Source organism: Somniosus microcephalus, unplaced genomic scaffold (genome assembly GCF_052327205.1).
Source record: "Somniosus microcephalus isolate GS21.2 unplaced genomic scaffold, FLI_Smic_1.0 unresolved_chr1, whole genome shotgun sequence".
Taxonomy (NCBI): domain Eukaryota; kingdom Metazoa; phylum Chordata; class Chondrichthyes; order Squaliformes; family Somniosidae; genus Somniosus; species Somniosus microcephalus.
Genome location: NW_028225179.1, coordinates 163272465 through 163294288, shown reverse-complemented (window position 1 = coordinate 163294288; position 21824 = coordinate 163272465). Strand labels below are relative to the sequence as shown.

Here is a 21824-nt window from a genome sequence, read left to right as displayed (position 1 = left end):
CAGCAAGGTCAAGGCCCAGGAGTGGCGCAGCGTGGACCAGCAGTGGGGTCGGGGCCCAGGGAAGGTGCGGCACGGGCCAACAGCGAGGTCGGGAGGACCACAATGCATCCTAAAGAAGTCTTACTGCAATTATATAGGGCCTTGGTGAGACCACACCTGGAGTATTGTGTACAATTTTGGTCTCCTTACCTAAGGAAGGATGTGCTTGCCATCGAGGGAGTGCAACGAAGGTTCACGAGATTGATTCCTGGGATGGCGGGACTGTCGTATGAGAAGAGATTGAGTAAACTAGGCCTGTATTCTCTTGAATTCAGAAGAATGAGAGGGGATCTCATTGAAGCATACAAAATTATTACAGGGCTTGATAAGGTGGATGCTGGGCAAATGTTTCCCTTGGCTGGGGAGTCTAGAACCAGGGGCCACAGCCTCAGGATAAAGGGTAGGCCATTCAGGACTGAGATGAGAAGACATTTCTTCACACAGAGGGTGGTGAATCTTTGGAATTCTCTACCCCAGAGGGCTGTGGAGGCTCAGTCATTGGGTATATTCAAAACAGAAGTCGATAGATTTCTGACTAGGAAGGGCATCAAGGGATATGGCGATAGGGCCGGTGAATGGAGTTGAGGCAGAAGATCAGCCATGATCTCATTGACTGGCGGAGCAGGCTCGAAGGGCCGAATGGCCTACTTCTCCTATTTCTTATGATCTTGAATACCTTGTCGGGTTTTCCCTGGAACCGTGGTACATTGTGACAATTTCCGATGTGGTTGACTTGCGAGCCTCTCTAGTTTGTGTTGCAGTGATTGCTCAAGTTCTAGAACCTGTTGGGAGCTGATGCCTTGACCCCCATGGACAAGCTGGTCACTTACGGCATGTTCGAACTAGATGCGTTGGCCACGAGTATAGGGCTGGAGCAAATGTGCTTCGATTGCTTTATCTGAATAGCCCTGCAAGGGATCCCTGAGGAGGGACGTGTGTTGGACCTGAATCTGCTTCTTGTCTTTGTGCGTGACTCGGGAGATGTTGGGCACAGCAGGGTGGGGAACTTCTGAGCTGCAAGGTAATTGAATCAATACGGCAGACAGAACTGGATGGACCCACCGTGGAGAGGAGCACAAGTCGATCGATAGCTTTTTGCAAGACTACGGTATAAAAGGATATGGAGACAAGGTGGGTGGATGGAGTTAGGATACAGATCTCATTAAAATGGCAGAACAGGCTCGAGGGGGCTGAATGGCCGCCTCCTCTTCCTCTAACTTTTAATTGCCGATCAAACAGGACATTCACCATGTGTAGCATCTAGGGTCGGCAACGCTCCAAGGTTGCCCAGGTGTCTCCAGGAATTACAGGTTAATCTCCTGGACACTGCAGCAAGCAACACGGGAGAAAAATATAGGGGTGGGTGACGTAATAAAACTCACGACGCATTTGGTTTGAGCATAAAGCAAGGCTTTAATCAACTTGTTTCAGAACATGGAGGTCTAGTTGTACTTCACTAGTTCCTTGTCTTACAAAATGTCCCTGGCAAGCTGGGCCCACGCCCGAGTATTTATACTCCTTGGACGGCGCCACCAGCTGGCCATCCAGCGTTATTTCACGAGTAGTTTCTCGATGAATGATGAGTTTATAACAGTGGGTATGCGTTTATTTCTGTTTCATTTATTAGGTAGAAAGATATTGCGGGGAGGGGAAGAGAGGCTGCTTGAGTGGGTGAGGTGGTTGGAGGCAACAGGTCAAGTGAGGAAGAGGTCTAACCTGCGTTGGCAACCCTATCATCCAGGTGCTAGACCAGGGTATAAAAGGACATGGGTGGATAGAGTTAGGATACAGATCAGCCATGATCTCATTAAATGGCAGAACAGGCTCGAGGGGGCTTGAGTGTCCTCCTCCTCCTCTTCCTATAACTTGAATTGTCGACCCTAGAGTAACTCCTTCAATTTAATTCAATTTTATTTGCCATATGTAACTAGTACAATGGAATGCTTACTCCCCGTTGGGACGCGTCAGCTATTTTTTACAGCGCCGTGTTCAGAAAGTCAATTCAATGGCATCCAGTAGCAGTGGGAGCACGATGTTCCTCAGCCGCTCCGTCCTCCTCGTCACCGTGGCCTCCTCCTCACTGTTGCCGGCTCGGCTCCACGTGTGGTAGCCTGCTTCTCCCGCTCACCCTCTGGCCACCATTCTCGGCTCCCCTCCTCCCAGTCGGACTGCGAGTCGTCGTGGCTGCGGCTGCTGCTCGATGCGCTGCGCTGCCTCCGCCCGACTCGCCGAACACATCCTCCGGTCGCCGCGGCCTCCACCTCACCGTCGCCGGCTCCGCGGTCCGACGGCCCGGGGCCTGCTTCTCCCGCTTCCGGTCCGGCCTCTGGCCGCCATGCTCGGCTCCCCCTCCTCCCAGTTGGAATGCCTTCCCGCTGAGGAGCTGCCGGCCGACGAGCTCTAGCAGTAAGCGCAACTGCCGTGCTGCGGAGCGAGCGACAGGCTCGGCCGCAAGAACTGGTGGGAGAGCGAAATGGCAGGAAACTGTTGCCGTGTGCCTAGAGTTGGAGTGTTGTTGCCTTGTGTTTTGACAGCCGTGGCTCGGTGGGCAACACTCTCGCCTCTGAGTCAGAAGGTTGTGGGTTCGAGCCCCACTCCAGAGACTTGAGCACAAAAATCCAGGCTGACACTCCCAGTGCAGTACTGAGGGAGCGCCGCACTGTCGAAGGTGACGTCTTTCAGATGAGACGTAAAACCGAGGCCCCGTCTGCTCTCTCAGGTGGACGTAAAAGATCCCACAGCACTATTTCGAAGAAGAGCAGGGGAGTTATCCCTGGTGTCCTGGCCAATATTTATCCCTCAATCAACATAACAAAAACACATTATCTGGTCATTATCACATTGCTGTTTGTTTGAGCTTGCTGTGTGCAATTTGGCTGCCGCGTTTCCTACATTACAACAGTGACTGCACTTCAAAAGTACTTCATTGGCTGTGAAGCGCTTTGGAATGTCCTGAGGTGGTGAAAGGCGCTATATAAATGCAAGTCTTCCTTTTTCTTTGGTGGTGGTTGGTTCACGTGATGGGACGAGGTTGTGTGTGCTGTACCATCTGCTTCCGATCCCCTGATGGCCCAGGTCTGGTCCCTTTGGGTCCTGCTGGTTGTGTACAATCCAATGGGAACGCCTGTTGTGCGCTGTGATGAAATATTTTCTTATTTTCGCACCAAAAGATAACTTGATGAGGAATCGATTACTCGTGTCACGTTCTGCTGATTTCAGAAGTCCTTCACTCGCAAGTCTATTACTACCGGGGGTAATTGGGAGCAGGTTCATTGAGTATATTCTAGGCAGGGATTGCTAGATTTTTGTTCTCTAGGGGCATCCAGGGATATGGGGATCAGGCGGGAAAGTGGAGTTGAGGTCGAAGGTCAGCCATGATCTTATTGAGGGGCCGTATGGCCTACTCTTAATTCTTATGTAGATTTTTAATATCTTGCAGAGGGAAAGGCTTTGATGGGTTGAATGGCCTTTCCTCATTCTCTGCTTGTCCTCTTCGGCACGGCGAGTTATCGGCATTGGTTGCAGGGGTTGGCGGAGCCCAGGGTCGCGGGGTTGGGACATCCCGTTCTAACGGCAGGAGGCGGTGCCAAGATCTGCTCCTCGTGAGAGAGTTCGGAGCGCTCACAGACTGTGGGAAGCCCTCCGATTCAAGCCCCCGCACACCCCACCCCCCCCCCCCCCCCGCCGCCCGCCCCATGACTCCACAGCCACCTTGGTGGGAGAGCGAGAGGGCTGGATGGCGGGAGAGGTCGGGTTACGAGCCTTGCGATGTCGACGAGGCTCACACTTGGCGAATGGTCATTTGGACGAGGTGCCGGGGTGGGCCTGGAACTGTGCCCCTGTGTGAGGATAGTCCTGTATCAACTCAACACCCCGCATGGGAACATTTTCGGATACAGTTGGGAAAGGAGTGGGGGGACGGGGACGTGAGTGACAATTGACATATTCAAGACTGAAAACGATTAGCATTTTTTTTAAGGTAAGGGTATAGAAGGATATGGAGAAAATGCGGGTAAATGGAGTCAAGGTACAAATCGACCATTGAACAGTGGAACAGGCTTGAGGGGCCGAATGGCCTCCTCCTGTTCCTATAGAGGAGAGGGAATAATTGAGAAGTGGTTGGTGATTAAATCCGATTACTGCCTAGTTAGAAAATGCTCATGTATCTGATAACTGCTCTTTCTATGGAACCCTCTACTCTGTGCCTTTGTAGGTAACATACAAGTAATAACAGGGTTTGTTGCTAGGTTTTTGCAGTCTACTGTAATCTATAGTGTAGTGTATGTAACTGTTCTACCTTTAAGAGAACTATTGTATGTAACCGTTCACCTTTAAGGAACTATTTTAGGTGTGGCACTACTTTATCTTGGCTGCTGTATACTGTAATACCGACGGTGACCACACCAGTATACAAGTGCTGTGTCAGGATTTATTGGGCAGATTCGCCCTGACCTTCGAATAGTAAAGTCCTGTTAAAGTTACTCTTGTAGTCTGTGTATTAATTCGCCATAATACCTACAGACTTTACAGTGGCGACGAGTTCGATCTTACCCTGCGGCAACAATACTTCCGAAGCAGTTAACGAGCGTCGAGAAGAGGCACCCGCCCTCGTCGTTCTGCTGAGAGAAAACTCGAGTCTGCAGAGCAAGGAAGAAGGAAGAATTCAGACACGAAGCCTTCCATCAGCAACAGGCACTGATTGTCCCTCCTGCCACGGTGGTGAGTGAGCCGATCAGCACGAGAAGCAAGTCGGCCACGGTGACTGTGAGTAAAGGGAAAATAAAAAAATAAACAGAGGATAAGGGCGGTGAACTCGACCACGGTCGGGGGAAAGGAACCGGACAGAAGTCGGGCCCAGAGGCGCTGAGACTGGGGCAGCGTGGAGCACGGAAGCCACGGTACAAGCGGGCTGGGAGACGCAACGGCGTCGTGAGACAGCTAGACCGCGACCGGCGAAAAAGGCCGGGCAGCTACCGAGGCCACGAGGCGCTGCGACCGGGATCGTAAGGCGCGGGAAGATATAAAAATAAATAAACCGCGGGGAACTCAGCCGCAGCCGGGGAGGAAAGCACCGGACTGCGAGAGGGCTGGGAGGCGCGATTGGAGTTAACGGTCAGCCAACTCCTTCATATGCTGAAGGACAAGACTCTGAAATGGGAACAAATTGAACAGGAGCTTAAATCTTCAAAGGAGAGGGGTTTGGAGCTCCCAAAAGTTATTGAAATAGCTGAGGTTGCAACACAGACTGAGAAGATGGCAGCAGAGCAACCCTGGGATGCCAAAAGTACGCTGACTCATGTCAATGTTGAACAACAGAAGGTTGAAACAGCTGCTGCAGTAGGGGGATTGAATAGTCCGATCAACCAATCTCCGAATGAAGTTGAAGTATTGAAATCACAAATGACGTCATTAGTAAAAGACTTGCAGGAAGCCCAGAAAAAGCTGGATGAAGCTGAACGCCTGAAGAAGTCTCTTCAGGAAAGATGTCTGGATTTGGAACAAAAGCTGGCTAATGTCCAGCTGGGTATGGAGGAAATAGAAGACCCTCTCACTGGCCTAGCTCAAGATGACACCGAATATTACCATGACCTGTTGGACGACATCGAATATTACGATGACCTGTTCTGCCCAGCTTGTGATGAAAACTCCCAAAGTGCAGAAACCATGAAGAATCACAAAAAGTCTAAGGAACATCGGGAGATGGTGGCGCTACTACGGAAAAAGGAGGACGAGAAGGAGGAACTGTGCATGCAGCTGGCAGCTGACAGTGGAGCCCAGAGAGTCTCCAAGAAGCAGAAAAGGAAAAGACGAAGCAGAAGATGATGATCATCTGGACCATCGTCATCACTACTAGATCACGCACGGGGTCCCTTCGAACGGAGCCAAATCAGTTTGGAAGTAGAAAAACTTCCCAAGGTACTCAAGTTTTTACAAGCCAACAATGCTGGCTCAGAAGGACGGAAGTTCAAGCTGTTAAGTCCAGTGAAGGACTATTGGATGAGTCACTCCAGCAACGTGAACCGACTACACCACAGGGAACTGCTACACCACTGAGGTGTTGTCAGGACCGAGTCAAGAAGCACGGAAGGCGCATCCACCGAGATTGAATCTGTGAACTGTTTTCCGCAGAGACTGAACCTATGAACTGTTTCCCGCAGAGACTGAATCTGTGAACTGTTTCCGCAGAGACTACATCTGTGAACTGTTTTAACATGAAGTTGGATATATGTTATGATATGTTTAATGGGGAATAAGTATGTTGTAAGCTAAAAAGGGAGGATTGTAGTGTATGTAACTGTTCTACCTTTAAGAGAACTATTGTATGTAACCGTTCACCTTTAAGAGAACTATTTTAGGTGTGGCACTACTTTATCTTGGCTGCTGTATACTGTAATACCGACGGTGACCACACCGGTATATAAGTGCTGTGTCAGGATTTATTGGGCAGATTCGCCCTGACCTTCAAATAGTAAAGTCCTGTTAAAGTTACTCTTGTAGTCTGTGTATTAATTTGCCATAATACCTACAGACTTTACATATAGTGTTGTGGTGTTTTAGATGTTAGCTCCCAGAGAGGTGTGGAGGGGAAGGAGCAGAGAGTTGTGGAGGAGAAGGACTGAGAGGAGTTGAGGGTGTGGAGGGGGAACAGAGATGTGTGGAGGGGAGAGCCAAGGTGCTGAGGGGTGTTGAGGGTGTCGTTGAGCACCTTTCTAAGCTGGCGTCCCACCCCCGATATCAGAGTGGGGAAATATACTGCTCACTGACCCCAGTGTTGTCTCCAGATGTTTAGAGCAGGCCAAGTCAGGAGTGTGATGGAATACTCTCCACTTGCCTGGATGAGTGCAGCTCCAACAACACTCAAGAAACTCGACACCATCCAGGACAAAGCAGCCCGCTTGATTGGCACCCCATCCACCACCTTCAACATTCACTCCCTCCACCACCGGCGCACCGTGGCTGCAGTGTGTACCATCTACAAGATGCACTGTAGCAACTCGCCAAGGCTTCTTCGGCAGCACCTCCCAAACCCGCGACCTCTTCCATCTAGAAGGACAAGGGCAGCAGGCACATGGGAACTCCACCACCTCCAAGTTACACACCAAGTCACACACCATCCTGACTTAGAAGTATATTGCTGATCCTTCATTGTCGCTGGGTTAAAATCCTGGAACTCCCTGCCTCCCTAACAGCACTGTGGGAGCACCTTCACCACACGGACCACAGCGGTTCAAGGAGGTGGCTCACTACCACCTTCTCGAGAGCAATTAGGGATGGGCAATAAATGCTGGCCTTGCCAGCGACGCCCACATCCCATAAACGAATAAAAATAAAAGTCCCATCCCTGGTCCGTGCTGGGTTAGCTGACCTCGGACAGGGTGGTGAGGCTGTTGGCTTCGGGGAGGCTGGGCCTTAGCAAGGGAAGGATTAACCAGAATCTGCTGTTCCTGATCGCCAGTCGCTTATCCTTAGGTGGAGAGTGCTGCGTGCATGGGTGAAAATAACAGTCAAATGGCCCTTATGTCCTCGCTGTCCCATGACTAGGGCAAGTGATTAGGTTCAGAGAGACGCCTTCTTTGAACTTGCCGTGTTTAGTACAATTTGCCAGCTTTGAGCACTCCAAGCTCTAGTCGCGGTGCAAAGGCTGGCGTCTGGTCAGTTGCCAGACTCGTGACCAATGCTGGCTTGGCCAAGGGAATGGCGAGCTGCCATGACTTGGGCAGCAGTCATCGCGAGCAACAGGAGGAGGCCATTCAGCCCCTCGAACCTGTTCCGCTGCGGCTGATCTGTATGTTAACTCTATCTACCCGCCTTGGTTCCGTATCCCTTAATAATCTTGCCTAACAAACGTGCATCAATCTCGATTTTTGACATTTTCAATTGACCCCCTCCAGCCTCAATAGCTTTTTGGGGGGGGGGGAAGAGTTCCAGATTTTCACCCCTCCTTTGTGTGAAGTGCTTCCTGACATCACCCCTGAACAGGCCTGGCTCTAATTTTAAGGTTCACAAAGTATTTATGCAAAAGTTTTGCCCAGTGTCAGCGCCTGACATTTGATCTATTACCCCCCTCCCTAAACCAGCCACCACTGACGTACATCACACTTGCATTTATGCATCTCCTCCCCACATTTAAAACATCTGGAAGCTTTCACTCAATAAACTACCTTTGAGACCCGCTCGTGTTGGGATACTGAATGCTGTGCTTATTTTTAAGCACAAGTCTTCCTCGTCGTATTTGGATAGAACGTTGTTTGTTCGACTGTTCCTTGTTTCTGATTACAGACCGGCCGACCGACGGCGAGAGGCGCTGAGGGGACTAGGCTGTTGTAGACTGTTGGGTGTGTGCAGGCCGCATTTCCTGGGGGTGAGGGGGGGTGCGCGGTCACCGCGCGAGTCCAGCCGTGTTTCTAGGAGTTGCCGCGCCCGCCAGGCTGAGCTCTAACCAGCTGTTTCTGCTCTCTGTTACCAGGGAAACCATCCGAGTATGACCCGACTTTCAACGGCCCAATCAGAAATAGGTATGACTTCAGCGTGTGCTCATTGGGTGGTGGGGTGTGGGGGGGCGGGGTTGGTGGGTGGGATGGGTAGGGTGTGTGGGGGGGGGCGTTGGTGGATGGGTGGGGTGGGTGCGCAGTGGGGGGATTGGTGCAGGGAGGTGGATGCGCGGTGGGGGGATAGGGGGGTTGGTGGGTGGGATGGGTGGGGTGTGTGGGCGGGGGAGTGGGTGGGTGGGGTGTGCGGGCGGGGGAGTGGGTGGGTGGGTGGGGTGTGCGGGCGGGGAGGTTGGTGGGTTGGGGTGTGCGGGCGGGGGGGTTGGTGGGTGGGTGTGGGCGGGGTATGTGGGTGGGCTGGTTTGGTGGTTGTGTGGGGGGGGTGGTTAGGGGGTGCACGGGTGGTGTCGGGTGTGTGGGGTGGGTTTATTGGGTGGTTGTGTGGGTGTGCGGGCGGGGGGGTTGGTGGGTGAGATGGGTGGGTGTGGGCGGGGTATGTGGGTGGGCTGGTTTGGTGGTTGTGTGGGGGGGGTGGTTAGGGGGTGCACGGGTGGTGTCGGGTGTGTGGGGTGGGTTTATTGGGTGGTTGCGTGGGTGTGGGCGGGGTATGTAGGTGGGCTGGTTTGGTGGTTGTGTGGTTAGGGGGTGCACGGGTGGTGTGGGGTGGGTTTATTGGGTGGGTGCGCGGGCAGAGTGGGTTGGTGGGTGGGTGGGCTGGGTCTGTCCAGGGTCTGCTGTTGCCCTGTAATGTGCTGGGAGGTTGAACTTGCCTTTGTTCTGGTTCTGTGTTTTATTGAGCCCCTCCCTCCCTCCCTCATACACAACCCAGCAAGAGCGCTGCTGGAGGGTGAGTGTTCGGTCGGGGGCAGTGAACCCCTCTGTGGGAGGGGGTTTGTCAGATTGCCCTGACGGGTGGTGTCTATCTCTGTCTCAAAACATCTTAAAAAAACCTGTTTCCCTGTCCTTTCCTTCTGTCATCTCTCTCTTTCTCCTCTCTTACCCTCTTTCAGTTTGCTTCTCTTTACCCGCAAACCCCTTTCTGTCTGCTAGTTGACTATCTCCTCGGATTGGTCCTCTTGACCCAGGAGGATCAGTTTGTGCCCTTGCATATTCTCTGAAGTGGAGTCTGTCCCTCTGTCTGTGTCCCCCCCTCTCTCTGTCTGTGTGGTCCCCCTACCTTGGTGAGAGGAACTGAATGCAGTGGTGTTGACTATAAAAGAAAGACTTGCATTTCTATAGCGCCTTTGGACTAACCCCCACGATCCAGCGGTTAATATCATGGTAGCAAAATACTGCAGATGCTGGAAATCCGAAATAACAACAGAAAAATGCTGGAAAAACTCAGCAGGCCAGGCAACATCCGTGGAGAGAAAATAGAGTCAACGTTTCAGGTCAAAACCCTTCATCAAGACTGAAGAAGCACAGGAAATGAAACAAATTAAAAGGCCAGTATGGGGGCTGGGAGAGAACAAAAGAGAAGTGAAGAGACATTAAGAGGTATTCAAAACCAGACGAGATGGTGATAGGACTAGTGGAGACAAAAGACGGCTCTAGATTAGGTGTGAAATGCGCTGGCAGAATGGGAGACAGCTGCCATGTGGGAGAGAAAAAAAGGGGGTGGGAAAAGGGCCAAAACAAAAGTGAGGATAAAAAATAATTAAAAATGTAATGGGGGCCGAGGTTATGATCTGAAATTGTTGAACTGGATATTGAGTCCGGAAGGCTGTAAAGTGTCTAATATCACGGCCCGCTCTGGGTTGATACGAGCGGGTTTGTCGGGAGTTGTTGTTTCCTGCTGCAGACCGTTCACCGAGAGGAGAGCTTGCAATGCACACTTCCAGCGAGATACTTGGAGTGATGGTGCGTGACTTGCTCGTCCGACGAGCCTTTAGTATCAGCCGCTGCACAAACTTGCTTGTGGCTGGGCGAACAGGAGCTCCTGACGTGCTTCCCATTCGGTGAAGTGTCCTTTCTGTTTGTTCCTCCATCCTTTATTTGGTGACTCTAGTTAATCGCCTCTCCTTCCCCCATCCTGAGGAATCTGCTCCGCATCAGTTCCGACCACCGGTTTCACTCCAATGCTCTCCTCGTATTTCTAAAGCGGCCGACACTGTACAAACCAGTCCCTTTTTTGTGTCCCTCTTTGTTGCTGCCTCCCTCGCTCTGCTATTATGGGATGGATAAAACAGCCGCACTTCGAACCTGAATGTAAAAGAAAGATTTGCATTTCGATAGCGCCTTTCACGACCTCGGGGCCTCCCAAAATTCTTCACAGCCAATGAAGTACTTTTTGAAGTGTAGTCACTGTTGTAATGTAGGAAGCACGGCAGCCAATTTGCGAGCGGCAAGCTCCCACAAACCGCAATGTACGATGACCAGATAATCTGTATTAGTGATGTTGGTTGAGGGATAAATATTGGCCCAGGACACGGGGATAACTCACCCTGCTTCAATAGTGCCATGGGATATTTTATGTCCACCCGAGAGAGCAGACGGGCCTCGGTTTAACATTTCATCCGACAGGCGGCACCTCCGACAGTGCAGCACACCCTCAGCACTGCACTGGGAGTGTCAGCCTGGAATTTTGTGCTCCAGTCTCTGGAGTGGGATTTAGAAACATAGAAACATAGAAGATAGGAGCAGGAGTAGGCCATTCGGCCCCTCGAGCCTGCTCCGCCATTTCATGAGATCACGGCTGATCATCCAAATTCAGTACCCTGTCCCTGCTTTCTCCCCATACCCCTTGATCCCTTTAGCCTTAAGAAATATATCTAACTCCTTCTTGGATATCTTTAATGAATTGGCCTCAACTGCCTTCTGTGGTAGAGAATTCCACAGGTTCACCACTCTCTGGGTGAAGAAATTCCTCCTCATCTCAGTCCTAAATGGCTTACCCCTTATCCTCAGACTGCGACCCCTGGTTCTGGACTCCCCTGCCATCGAGAACATCCTTCCTGCATCTAGTCTGTCTAGCCCTGTTAGAATTTTATAAGTTTCAATGAGATCCCCTCTCATTCTTCTAAACTCCAGCGAATATAAGCCCAATTGACCCAATCTCTCCTCATACGTCATTCCTGCCATCCCAGGTATCAGTCTGGTAAATCTTCGCTGCACTCCCTCCATGGCAAGAACATCCTTCCTCAGATAAGGCGACCAAAACTGCACACAATACTCAAGGTGTGGTCTCACCAAGGCCCTGTACAACTGCAGCAAGACATCCTTGCTCCTGTACTCAAATCCTCTCACTATGAAGGCCAACATACCATTTGCCTTCTTAATAACCGCCTGCTGCACCTGCATGCTTACCTTCAGTGACTGGTGCAGAAGGACACCCAGGTCTCGTTGCACTTCCCCTTCTCCCAATCTATTGCCATTCAGATAATAATTTGCCTTCCTGTTTTTGCCACCAAAGTGGATAACCTCACATTTATCCACATTATACTGCATCTGCCATGTTTCTGTCCAATCACCCAACCTGTCCAAATCATACTGGAGTTTCTCTGCATCCTCCTCACAGCGCACACGCCCACCCAGCTTTGTGTCTTCTGCAAATTTGGAGATATTACATCTAGTTCCCTCATCTAGATCATTAATATATACTGTGACTAGCTGGGGTCCTAGCACCGATCCTTGCAGTACCCCACTAGTCACTGCCTGCCACTTGGAAAAAGACCCGTTTATTCCAACCCTTTGCTTCCTGTCTGCCAACCAGTTCTCTATCCCCCAATCCCATGTGCCTTAACTTTACACGCTAATCTCTTATGCGGGACCTTATCGAAAGCCTTCTGAAAGTCCAAATACACCACATCCACTGGTTCTCCCTTATCTATTCTACCAGTTACATTCTCAAAAAATTCCAGTAGATTAGTCAAGCACGATTTACCATGTTGACTTTGTCCGATCCTGTCACTGTTTTCCAAGTGCTCTGCTATTACATCTTTTATAATGGACTCTGGCATTTCCCCACTACCGATGTCAGGCTTGCCGGTCTATAATTCCCCGTTTTCTCTCCCCCACCTTTTTTAAATAGTGGGGTTACATTCGCTACCCTCCAATCCATGGGAACTGTGCCAGAGTTTATAGAATTTTGGAAGATGACCAGCAATGCATCTACTATTTCTAGGGCCACTTCCTTAAGTACCCTAGGATGTAGATTATCAGGCCCTGGGGATTTATCGGCCTTCAATCCTGTCAATTTCCCTAACACCATTTCCCTACAAATACTGATTTCATTCAGTTCCTCCCTGTCATTAGACCCTATGTTCCCCGACATCTCTGGGAGGTTATTTGTGTCCTCCTTTGTGAAGACAGAACCAACTTGGTCCCACAACCTTCTGACTCCGAGGCGGGAGAGAGAGAGAGGGAGAGCTGTCCACTGAGCCACAGCTGACGTGTATCCACGTATGAACTTCCAACGGGAGTACGGCCAATTTTTATTTTGTCCTTGTCCTCTCGCACCCACCTATTTTAGCAACAACACCTTGCATTTATAAAGCACCTTTTAACGTAGCAAAACACCCTAAGGCCCTTCACAGGAACATTATCCACAAAAAAAATTTGACACTGATTTTTCAGCTGGTGCCAGGGAGTTGCCAAGTCTGGTCGGACGTTTTCCTGGAGCTTTCATAAGAACATAAGAAATAGGAGCAGGTCATTCAGCCCCTCGAGCCTGCTCCGCCATTCAATAAGATCATGCCCGACCTCCAAATCCCTTGATTCCCTAGAGTCTAAAAATCTATCTGTCTCAGCCTTGAATATACTCAAAGACTCAGCATTCACAGCCCTCTGGGGCAGAGAATTCCAAAGATTCACAACCCTCTGAGTGAAGACTTTCTCCTAATCTCAGTCTTAAATGGCCGCCCCCTTATCCTGAGACTGTGCCCCCTAGTTCTAGACACTCCAGCCAGGGGGAACAACCTCTCAGCATCTACCCTGTCAATCCACTTCTGAATCTTGTATGTTTCAATGAGATCACCTCTCATTCTTCTAAACTCCAGAGAGTATCGGCCCATTCTACACAATCTCTCCTCATGGGACAGCCCTCTCATCCCAGGAATCAATCTAGTGAACCTTCGTTGCACCGCCTCCAAGGCAAGTATATCCTTCCTTAGATAAGGAGACAAGAACTGTGCCCAGTACTCCAGGTGTGGTCTCACCAAGGCCCTGGCGAATTGTAGCAAGACTTCCTTACTCTTATACTCCAACCCCCTTGCAATAAAGGCCAACATACCACTTGCCTTCCTTATTGCTTGCTGTACCTGCATGCTAGCTTTCTGTGTTTCTTGCACGAGGACACCCAAATCTCTCTGAACACCAACATTTGAAAGTTTCTCACCATTTAAAAAATATCCTGTGTTTCTATTGGCATGTCATTCATTCATTCATCACATGACCCGTGCTCTCCCCGCTTCCCCCCCCCCCCCCCCACTCCCTATTGTCTGTCCTCAGGGTGCCCCACCTTCCCACGGCCAATCGGAAAATGAAGAGACTCTTCATTACCTGGTTGGATTGAAAAAAAAGCCTTTTTTCTCGCCCCCATGTCCAATATCTCACAACTAGTAATATCTTCATTTCGCCCCTTGGATTTTTTCTCCTGGGTTGCTCGCAGATTAATCTTTAATTCCTGGAGACTCCAGGGCAATTCTGGAGGATTGGCAACTGTAGCTAGCACCAGCCCGTGAAAGAACCCGATTGATCGAATTCAATTTCACAATTGCCCTGGTGGGATTTGTACTCGTGATCTCTGGGTTGCTAGTCCAGTGCTATTTACACTGCACGACAGAACCCTAAACACCACTTTGGAGTCTCGCCACTAAGTGGGACATCAAGACAGCGGGAGCTCTGCTTCCCGGCCTATGCCAATGGTGCTCGGTTGTCACTCACTCAGGTATCACACACTGCGATTATATAGGGCATTGGTAAGACCACACCTGGAGTACTGTGGACAGTTTTGGTCTCCTGACCTAAGGAAGGATATACTTGCCTTGGAGGCGGTGCCACGAAGGTTCACCAGGCTGGTTCCTGGGATGGGAGGATTGTCCTATGAGGAGAGATTGAGTAGACTAGACCTATATTCTCTAGAGTTTAGAAGAATAAGAGGTGATCTCATTGAAACATATAAGATTCTGAGAGGGCTTGACGGTATAGATACTGGGAGGATGTTTCCCCTGGCTGGGGAGTCTAAAACCAGGGGTCACAGTCTCAGAATAAGTGTTCGGCCATTTAGGACTGAGATGAGGAGAAATTTCTTCACTCGGAGGCTGGTGAATATTTGGAATTCTCTACCCCAGAGGGCTGTGGAGGCTCAGTCGTTGAGTATATTCAAAACAGAGATCGATAGATTTTTGAATATTAATGGAATCGAGGGATATGGGGATAGTGCAGGAAAGTGCAGTTAAGAACATAAGAACATAAGAAATAGGAGCAGGAGTAGGCCAATCGGCCCCTTGAGCCTGCTCCGCCATTCAATAAGATCATGGCTGATCTGATCCTAACCGCCGATCCACTATCACAGAACCATCTCCTGCATCTAACAGAATTAGACACACGAAATAGGAGCAGGATCAGGCTACACGGCCCCTGGGCCCGCTCCGCTACCCACAGGGCCATGACCGATCCGAACCTAGACTCATGTCCAAATTCCTGCCCGCTCCCCGTAACCCTTAATTCCCTTTACTTCTAGGAAACTGTCTATTTCTGTTTTAAATTTATGTAATGATGTAGCTTCTACAGCTTTTTGGGGCAGCATATTCCATGGACCTACCACCCTCTGACTGAAGTAGTTCCTCCTCATCTCAGTTTTGAAAGAGCAGCCCCTTATTCTAAGACTATGCCCCCTAGTTCTAGTTTCACCCATCATCGGGAACATCTTCCCCGCATCCACCCGATCCAACCCCTTCACAATCTTATATGTTTCAATAAGATCGCCTCTCATTCTTCTGAACTCCAATGAGTAGAGTCCCAATCTACTCAACCTCTCCTCATATGTCCATCCCCTCATCCCCGGGATTAACCGAGTGAACCTTCTTTGTACTGACTCGAGAGCAAGTATGTCCTTTCTTAAGTATGGACACCAAAACTGTACGCAGTATTCCAGGTGCGGTCTCACCAATACCTTGTACAACTGAAGCAATACCTCCCTATTTTTATATTCTATCCCCCTAGCAATGAAAGCCAACATTCCATTGGCCTTCTTAATCACTTGCTGCACCTGCATACTAACCTTTTGAGTTTCGTGCACCAGGACCCCCAGATCCCTTTGTACTTCAGTACTTTCCAGTTTCTTGCCATTAAGATAATAACTTGCTCTACGATTTTTCCTGCCAAAGTGCATAACCTCACACTTTCCAGTATTGTATTCCATCTGCCAAATCTCTGCCCACTTACTTAGCCTATCTATGTCCCCTTGAAGGTTTTTTATGTCCTCCTCACTCACTACTTTCCCCCCCATCTTAGTATCATCTGCAAACTTTGATATGTTACACTCGGTCCCCCCCTCCAAATCGTTAATATAGATTGTAAAGAGTTGGGGACCCAGCACTGACCCCTGCGGAACACCACTAGTTACTGATTGCCAGTCTGAGAATGAACCATTTATCCCAACTCTCTGCCTTCTGTTAGATAGCCAATCCTCTATCCATGCCAGAATATTACCCCCAATCCCGTGATTTTTTATCTTAAGCAATAATCTTTTGTGTGGCACCTTGTCAAATGCCTTTTGGAAGTCTAAATACACTACGTCCGCTGGTTCCCCTTTATCCACCCTATATGTTACTTCCTCAAAGAACTCCAGCAAATTTGTCAAACATGACTTCCCCTTCATAAAACCATGCTGACTTTGTCCTATTAAATTATGATTATCCAAATGTCCTGTTACTGTCTCCTTAATAATGGACTCCCAAATTTTACCTACCACAGATGTTAGGCTAACCGGCCTATAGTTTCCAGCCTTCTGTCTACTGCCCTTTTTAAATAAGGGTGTTACATTAGCAGTTTTCCAGTCTGCCGGGACCATTGCCGAGTCCAGGGAGTTTTGGAAAATTATTACCAATGCATCCACAATCCCTACCGCCACTTCCCTCAAGACCCTAGGATGTAAGCCATCAGGTCCAGGTGATTTATCCGCCTTGAGTCCCATTATTTTACCGAGTACCACTTCCTTAGTGATTTTGATCGTGTTTAGCTCCTCCCCCCCTTTAGCCCCCTGTTTGTCCAGTGTTGGGATATTCTTAGTGTCTTCTACTGTAAAGACTGATATAAAATATTCATTGTGTTTTTGCCATCTCCATATTTCCCACCATTAATTTCCCGGTCTCATCCTCTAAGGGACCAACGTTTACTTTAGCCACCCTTTTTCTTTTTATATAACTATAAAAACTCTTACTATCTGTTTTTATATTTTTTGCTAATTTACTTTCATAATCTATCTTCCCTTTCTTAATCAATCTTTTTGTTATTTTTTGCTGTCTTTTAAAGTTTTCCCAATCCTCTATCCTCCCACTAGATTTGGCTACCTTATATGCCCTTGTTTTTCGTCGAATACTATCCTTAATTTCTTTACTTAGCCACGGATGGCTGTCTTTTCTTTTACACCCTTTTCTTCTCAGTGGAATATATATTTTTTGGAAGTTGTAAAATAACTCCTTAAATGTACACTACTGATCATGTATCGTCTTACCCTTTAATCTATTTTCCCAATCCACTCTACTCAATTCCGCTCTCATACCTTCATAGTCTCCTTTATTCAAGCTTAGCACGCTTGTTTGAGATCCAACCTTCTCACCCTCTAATTGAATATGAAGTTGAGGTAGATGATCAGCCATGATCTTAGTGAATGGCAGAACAGGCTCGAAGGGCCAAATGGCCAACTCCTGCTCCTATTTCTTGCGTTCTTGTGCGCTTGACATCACCCTGGGCTACTAATGTGTCAGTCAGTAGGGGCAGAGTTTCTTAAAGCATCTAACTGGGCTGGTGCCTTTCCCACTGCTACTGAGATGATTGATCCAAATTTTTCGGGTGGGTTTCAAAAGCCCTCCATTCAGATTTTGAGAGATGGGGGAGTCTCGCTATTGGGACTGTTTCTTTAAAAAAAAATTAAAAAGGTACGAATTCTCATCAAAAAAAAAATCCTCTTCCTGATGAAATCATTAACAGAAAGGTTGAGGAAGTACTGGTTTAGCTGGAGCTGAATTATCAGTCACGGTCATTAACTTGGAACATTCAAGGTTACCAGTCAACATCTCTCTCTCTCATTGACTTGCTGACTCTTCCTAATCCGTCACTGCTGCTCAGTTTTAACTGATTTCAAAAATGTGACTGGAATAGATGGGGCACGATGAACACCTTGGTGTTCTGTAACTGCTTTTCCGCTTCAGTTTACTCTTGTAGTGTCAGCTGTGGCTCAGTGGGCAGCACACTCGCCTCGGAGTCAGAAGGTTGTGTGTTCATAGCCCCACTCCAGGGACTTGAGCACATAAAACTAGGCTGACGCTCCGAGTGCAGTACTGAGGGAGTGACGTCTTTCGGATGAGACATTAAACCGAGGCCCCGTCTGCTCTCTCAGGTGGACGTAAAAGATCCCACGGCACTATTTCGAAGACGAGCAGGGGAGTTATCCCCGGTGTCCTGGGGCCAACATTTATCCCTCAATCAACATAACAAAAACAGATTATCTGGGAGCTTGCTGTGCGCAGATTGGCTGCCGCGTATCCCACATTACAACAGTGACTACGCTCCAGAAGTACTTAATTGGCTGTAAAGCACTTTGAGATGTCCAGTGGTCGTGAAAGGCGCTATATAAATGCAAGTCTTTCTTTACTTTGTTTCTCCTCTTCCTTTATCTCTCTTTTTCTCCTCTGCTTCCCTCCCCGAGCCTGCTCCTCAAATATTGGCAGTGCTGGTAAATCAGGCTACAGTGTTGAGCGTTGGTTGACGGTCATGCCTTCAGCCACCTCGGCCCTAAGCTCTGGAATTCCCTCCCTCCGCCTCTCTCTACCTCCTTTTAAAACCTTCCTCTTTGACTAAGCTTTTATGTTCTTTTGGTCATCTGGCCGAATATTCCCTTATGTGGCTCGGCGTCAAACTTTGTTCTGATTTACGCTGCCGCGCAGTGCCTTGGGACGTTTTACTACGTTCAAGGTGCCATATCAATGCAAGTTGTTGTGTGATTCAGTATGAAAATTGAGATGATCCCTTTTACATGTGGTTCAGTGTTTCTGTTGAGCAACTCAGTAGGCCCAAAGTAGAGGAACTCTCCTGCAACTCTCCTCCCCTTATCTGAGGAAGGATGTTCTTGCCATGGAGGGAGTGCAGTGAAGATTCACCAGACTGATACCTGGGATGGCAGGAATGACGTATGAGGAGAGATTGTGTCGATTGGGCTTGTACTCGCTGGAGTTTAGAAGAATGAGAGGGGATCTCATCGAAACTTATAAAATTCTGACAGGACTAGACAGACTAGATGCAGGAAGGATGTTCCCGATGGTCGGGGAGTCCAGAACCAGGGGTCACAGTCTAAGGATAAGGGGTAAGCCATTTAGGACAGAGATGAGGAGGAATTTCTTCACCCAGAGAGTGGTGAACCTGTGGAATTCTCTACCACAGAAGGCAGTTGAGGCCAATTCATTAAATATATTCAAGAAGGAGTTAGATATATTTCTTAAGGCTAAAGGGATCAAGGGGTATGGGGAGAAGGCAGGGACAGGGTACTGAATTTGGATAATCAGCCATGATCTCATTAAATGGTGGAGCAGGCTCGAGGGGCCGAATGGCCTACTCCTCCTATCTTCTATGTTTCTATAATGCTGTTTGTAAGCTGGCAGAGAGAGGATGGGAGGAAAACTCCTTTATTAACTCACGGCAGAGTGAAGATGGTGCAGAGTTGAACCCAGTGTGATTGAATTGAGCTAGTTCTACATATGGCAACCCCCTTCAGAACATAAGAAATAGGAGCAGGAGTCGGCCATTCGGCCCCTCGAGCCTGCTCCGCCATTCAATAAGATCACGGCCGATCATCGACCTCAACTCCACTTTCCCACCCGATCTCCATATCCCTCGATTCCCCCAAGAGTCCAAATACCTATCGATCACAGTCTTGAATATAAGAAAAACAGACTTGCATTTATATAGCGCCTTTCACGACCACCGGACATCTCAAAGCGCTTTACAGTCAATGAAGTACTTTTGAAGTGGAGTCATTTTTATAATGTGGGTAACGCGGCAGCCAATTTGTGCAAAGCAAGCTCCCACAAACAGCAATGTGATAATGACCAGATAATCTCTCTCTTTTATGTTATGTTGAGGGATAAATATTAGCCCAGGACACCGGGGATAACTCCCCTGCTCTTCTTCGAAATAGTGCCATGGGATCTTTTACATCCGCCTGAGAGAGAAGACTCTCCCATATCCCTTGATTCCCTTTAATATTCGAAATTCTATCGATCTCTGCCTTGAATATACTCAATGACTGAGCATCCACAGCCCTCTGGGACAGAGAATTCCAAAGATTCACAACCCTCTGGGTGAAGAAATTTCTCCTCACAATCTTAAATGGCTGACCCCTTATCCTGAGATTGTGACCCCCTGGTTCTAGACTCTCCAGAGGGGAAACAACCTCTCAGCATCTACCCTGTCAATCCCCCTCAGAATCTTATATATGTTTCAATGGGATCACCTCTCATTCTTCTAAACCCCAGAGAGTATCGGCTCAATCTCTCCTCATCGGACAACACCCTCATCCCAGGAATCAATCTAGTGAACCTTCGTTGCACCGCCTCCAAGGCAAGTATATCCTTCCTTAGATAAGGAGACCAGAACTGTGCACAGTACTCCAGGTGTGGTCTCACCAAAGCCCTGTACAATTGGAGCAAGACTTCCTTACTCTTATACTCCAACCCCCTTGAGGATGTAACTGGTAAAATAGATAAGGGAGAACCAGTGGATGTGGTGTATTTGGACTTTCAGAAGGCTTTCGATAAGGTCCCACATAAGAGATTAGCGTGCAAAGTTAAGGCACATGGGATTGGGGGCAAGGTATTGATTTGGATAGAGAACTGGTTGGCGGACAGAAAGCAAAGAGTTGGAATAAACAGGTCTTTTTCCGAGTGGCAGGCAGTGACTAGTGGGGTACCGCAGGGATCAGTCCTAGGACCCCAGCTGTTCACAATATATATTAATGATGATCTGGACGAGGGAATTGGTTGTAATATCTCCAAATTTGCAGACGACACAAAGCTGGGTGGGAGGGTATGCTGTGAGGAGGATGTCGTGAAACTCCAGTACCATTTGGACAGGTTGGGTGATTGGGCAGAAACATGGCAGATGCACTATAATGTGGATAAATGTGAGGTTATCCACTTTGGTGGCAAAAACAGGAAGGCAGATTATTATTTGAATGGCAATAGATTGGGAGAAGGGGAAGTGCAAAGAGACCTGGGTGTTCTTATGCACCAGTCGCTGAAGGTAAGCATGCAGGTGCAGCAGGCGGTTAAGAAGGCAAATGGTATGTTGGCCTTCGTAGCGAGAGGGTTCGAGTACAGGAACAAGGATGTCTTGCTGCAGTTGTACAGGGCCTTGGTGAGACCGCACCTTGAGTATTGTGTGCAGTTTTGGTCGCCTTACCTGAGGAAGGACGTTCTTGCCATGGAGGGAGTGCAGCGAAGATTCACCAGGCTGATACCTGGGATGGCAGGAATGACGTATGAGGAGAGATTGTGTCGATTGGGCTTATACTCACTGGAGTTTAGAAGATTGAGAGGGGATCTCATCGAAACCTATAAAATTCTGTCAGGCCTGGACAGACTGGATGCAGGAAGGGTGTTCCTGATGGCGGGGGAGTCCAGAACCAGGGGTCATAGTCTAAGGATAAGGGGTAAGCCATTTAGGACTGAGATGAGGAGGAATTTCATCACCCAGAGAGTGATGAACCTGTGGAATTCTCTGCCACAGAGAGCGGTGGAGGCCAGTTCATTAAATATATTCAAGAAGGAGTTGGATATGTTTTTTAAGGCTAAAGGGATCAAGGGGTATGGGGTGAAGGCAGGAACAGGGTACTGAATTTGGATGATCAGCCATGATCTCATTGAATGGCGGAGCAGGCTCGAGGGGCCGAATGGCCTACTCCTGCTCCTATCTTCTATGTTTCTATGTGCTCCAACCCCCTTGCAATAAAGGCCCACATGCCATTTGCCTTCCTAATTGCTTGCTGTACCTGCATGCTAGCTTTCTCTCTGTTTCCCTTCTGATTTTGCCTTGTAAATTTCATATTCAAATATGCATGATGTGAGCAGGGCCAGAATA

At 48.7% G+C, this 21824-nt stretch overlaps 1 protein-coding gene across 1 annotated transcript in view; it reads left to right on the top strand.

Annotated features, from left to right (window-relative positions):
* Positions 1-21824, top strand: part of slc44a4 (solute carrier family 44 member 4) — a 145448-nt gene that overhangs the window by 54224 nt on the left and 69400 nt on the right. The window contains exon 2 of the mRNA XM_085975216.1: positions 8507-8555. Within this exon, the coding sequence (XP_085831342.1) occupies positions 8507-8555 (49 nt within the window). The remainder of the gene's footprint in view (positions 1-8506; positions 8556-21824) is intronic.